General features: G+C 42.4%; 1 protein-coding gene across 1 annotated transcript in view; it reads right to left on the minus strand.

The window, feature by feature from the left end:
- LOC149267413 (uncharacterized) overlaps positions 1–3,681 on the minus strand; it is a 5,080-nt gene extending 1,399 nt beyond the window's left edge. The window contains exons 1-2 of the mRNA XM_089411637.1: positions 3,562–3,681; positions 2,476–2,754 (exon numbers count right to left, since the gene is read on the minus strand). Of these exons, the coding sequence (XP_089267763.1) occupies positions 2,476–2,754; positions 3,562–3,681 (399 nt within the window). The remainder of the gene's footprint in view (positions 1–2,475; positions 2,755–3,561) is intronic.
- Positions 3,682–4,306: the final 625 nt, after the last annotated feature.

Below are 4,306 nucleotides of genomic sequence, written 5' to 3' on the forward strand. Positions count from 1 at the left end.
GGTAGGTGGCCCCCCCATATACCTTATAAAGCTAATCATTCATTTATGACTCCCCACATAACATGTGTTTATAATAAAATAATAATTTATAGATATGAACTATATAATGTGGTATATACTTTGTTGATTTGTGTAGCTTGGGAGGTACTCTCACAGCCCTAGGGTTGAGTTTGGGACAAGTTTGTCACAAAGTTGTGTCATGAACCAAGTGATATTGTGATATTTATTCTCGAGCATGTGGGGCACCCTTCAAGGGTTAAGGAGAAACTATGGCTTCAATGATGTGGTTAAAGAACCAATGAAATATTTTTTATCTCTTATGATAGTTGGGTTTTCGCAAGAAAACCCAAGTTGGCTTGAGTTAAAGGTCACAACCCCCTGGTGATGGTTGACACCACCATAAAATATTATAAGAAGAGATGAGGAGGATTTCGCTGAAGATCATTCTAAGCTTCTCTCTTAAGAGTGTTTGCCCTCAAGAAGAACATGTTACCTTAGGAAGCCACAATCATCAAGGAGGAAAGTCATGGATCATTTGAGGGCTTTCTCAAGTCTGTGGGAAGGCCGAGTTTGGCTAGGTTGAAGGCTAAAAATCTTTGTTGTTTTTGTCTGTTGAAGGAAAGTTGGTTGAGCTCAATGAGGTCACAGTTCTGTGGTTTGACGTGCCCTAGTTAGGGCTTTGTTCATGTGTATGCAACCTCAAGTATTCCACCCAAGGTCCGTGATAAATTTTCTAGGGTTTTGTGCATTGAGGAAGGGATAGCGACCTTGGTTTGATGTCTGTCTAAAGGGATGAAATTCTATTGTTATGGGAGGAGGGTCGAGGCCCTGATCTGTTATTAAGAAGGCTTAAAAGGGGCCTGTGTGATTGCAGATTAGAGGCCAAATTTACCTCAGGTTATAGCGTAGTAAATGAGAGGCCTTTTAGGCATAATTCTGGAATTTGTAGGGCCAAAACATGATCGTAGATCTAGCCTTTGGTAGTTGAGTAGAAAAAATGATGTGATTGGGCAAAGAGGAGGGCTATGACAAGAGGACAAGTGGAGGGTTGCCACATGGAAGAGAGTGCTAGAAGTTAATGCTATGAGGTCTGTCCTATATGAGGATTTGGACAACAATTTGTATGCCCTAAGAACATTCATCCTAAAGGGAAGTTTAGGGATTGTGTGAGGGCTAGTTGATGGCAGCCTAAGAACAATGCTCTATATGAACTATTATTGGCTGGGCAAGGAAGCCCTAAGTTCTATGGTTGGTGCTACAAGTTGTAGATATGTGGGTTATGCGAATAGCCCTAGATTAGTTAGTAGTTGGATTGTGTGAGGGCAGATCTGTGTGCCCTAAGAACTGATCTTTTGAAGGAGCAAAAGTTAGTTAGTGGGTAGATTTTGGTGATGCCCTAGTTCAAGGATTTGATGGTGCAAAACATTGATAAGAGGGGAGACTTGAAGTCCCTAAGAGAAGAGATAGTGGAGTAACCTTGTCTATGCTAGAGGGCGGTTTGGTGAAGAACTTAAGAGTGGTTATTGTCAATCTAATTTTTTGGGATAAAATAGAGCATGTATTTTAATATCAAACCGGGTTGGTAAACTTAGAAACACACCAAAGTATATGGATCTTAGATCTAGCTAGTTTAGAAAGTGATTGCTTAGATGCTAAAAAATGAATACATGCTACAGTCTAAAAAATAACAAGATTCTTTCTACTAAAGCAAGAAAGCTATTCTAAAAGAGCATATAAGGAAAACATTCAAATCTAACCTATGAAAGCATATGGAAGAGTGATCAATGATATTATTCTGATTTAGAAGACAAGGAAGAGGCTCTTGTCTTAGAGGTCCTAGTTGTCATTCCTTTTTCCTTCTATTTATTCAACAAAATCATTTTCACCTATCTAGACTATCAAAGCATAACAATAAAGCATGTAAATCTATTCTAAGAAAGCATGGAAAGAGTTAATACTGATTCAATTCAATCTTAGCTCACAAAGAAGAGGCTCTAACTTAGAGACCTAGGTTGTTCTTCCTTATTCAAACTAATCACTGAAAAGAAATCAATTCCAATATCTGAATGGCCATGACATACTAATGAGTTTATACAAAAAATATTCATAAGAGATTACAATAGAAATATACAAAAAATTAAGATACTAACATATTCACAATTATGCACATCAATCAACAATATAGTGTACTTAGCTTATTATGGGGGCCCTCCACCTTTGCTTGGTACACTTTAAAACAATCAAATACAACAATTCACCATTCACATCACGCAACAATGATCCACAAGAAATATAAAAAAAGTCTTCAGTTATATTCAAAAAAATAACAATCACAATGATGATAATATCCATAGTTGCTATGTGGTGGAAGAAACAGAAAGAGGCCCCCGGACTGGAGCGCTGGAACTCGACTGCTAGGGTTCTGTACTCTCCTCAGACGGCGCAGTCTGATCTGCTCAGACAGCCATCACGGACCTGACCTCGTGCCCTGAAGCTACCTAACTGCTCTGTGAAGGATCGAAGGGCAAATGGACAACCCCCAGGGGGGGCTTCTGCGCCCTCCCCCAAGGCGAATAATCTGCAGCACAAATCTGAAAGGACGATACTATTTGGATCGGTCAGTGAGGATGTGATCAACCAGGAAATCCCACGCCGGCACGAGAGCACTGGAAAAGACAAACCGGAAAATAAGACGGAAGAAGAATCAGGACGGAATAACCGACCAGACGGAACCCCGAAGGTCTCCTCGACCACCTGCAAACCAATAGCAACAGATCGACCCAGAATCGAACTGCCGGGAGAAAAAATAGAAGAACGAATCCAATTTATGACAGATCATGTGCTCATCGGAAAATTTATAGGGTTCTGGCCGACGGAAAAAGCCCTATACAGTTGGATAGCAGCGAAGTGGAAGCCTAAAGGAGATGTGACTTTGCAGCTAGGCCCAAAAGGATTCTTTACAGCGATCTTCTTTTGCCTGGAAGACAAATACAGAATCCTGGTTGAAGGACCCTACTTCTTCAACTCAGCTGGCCTATACTTAAGGGACTGGGCACCCAGATTCAACCCGGATAAGGAGGACCTCACCTGGGCACCGGTCTGGATAAGACTGTACTCACTTCCAGATGAGTACTGGGATGAAGATATCCTGAGAAATATTGGAAATGGTTTGGGGGAATACATAAAGGCAGCAGAAGAAACGAAAGTGCGCAGATACACATCTTACGCCCGCATCTGCGTCTTCATGCGCCTGGACAAAGCTCTGCCAGAATCGGTAAGTCTCTCTCACCGTGACTATGAATGGATTCAACCCTTAGACTATGAACATGTCCCGTTTCGATGCCGTAAATGCCATGCCATAGGGCATCTTTTCAGAGATTGTCCCCTAAATGTTAAAGCTACTGCCCCTGCCCCCACTGACTCTCTGACCCATGATGGCTTCACCAAGGCCCCTACCCGCAAACGAGCTCATAAAAAACCAACAACAGGGAAGAAACCCCAGCAAAATAACACCTCTGACCCTGCGGTCAGAAATAGCTTTGGAATCCTAGCTCAATCTACGGAAGAGCAAAACCCATCCTCAATACCCAACTCTGCTCTCCCCTCCTCCTCCACCCAGCCACCTCCTTCAGCCCCCTCCTCTGAACCCCCTCCAACCAAAGACACCCCAGTTAACCCCATGGAAAGCAAAGAGAAGCAGGTAGAAAAAGACAATGAAATGGAGGTTGACGGATCCTCAGACCCCCTCCAAAGCCCAGATATGCCCTCAGAAGAAAATAACCAGGTGCAACGAATGGAGGAAGAACCAGAAAGCATAGATCTGAATGGACTAGATATATTAGAACTAGAAGTAGCATGCAAAAAGAAAGCCTATGAAAGCATCCCAGAGCTTCAGCTTAACAAACTGGAAATGGTCATTTCCCGAGCCTACCAACAGTATCAGCTCGGCATCCAATCAGGAAGTCAATGGGATTTAGGCCCCACTCCAAAAGACTCCAAAAAAAGGGGAAGAAGAACTGATCTCCAAAGAACAATAGCGGTAGGGAAGATCCTGGTGGACTCAGGTAGGTATGCTAAGCTTACGAAGTACTATAAGGCCTCCACCAATAGTGAATCATGAAGCTCATTTCATGGAACTCAAGAGGGCTCAATAGCCCAGGAAAACTCAGAATGTTAAAAAATATGTTAAAAATGGAAAAGCCGCAAATATGCTTTCTCCAAGAGACAAAATGTAACAACTCAACTCTAGAAACTATCCTCTCTAAGGCTTGGCCAGGATGTCAATCGGTGGCTGTGGATGCATCTG

The sequence above is a fragment of the Pinus tabuliformis genome, chromosome 6 (assembly GCF_031772625.1).
Source record: "Pinus tabuliformis cultivar Carrire ecotype Pingquan chromosome 6, CPIR1, whole genome shotgun sequence".
NCBI classification, from domain to species: Eukaryota; Viridiplantae; Streptophyta; class Pinopsida; order Pinales; family Pinaceae; genus Pinus; species Pinus tabuliformis.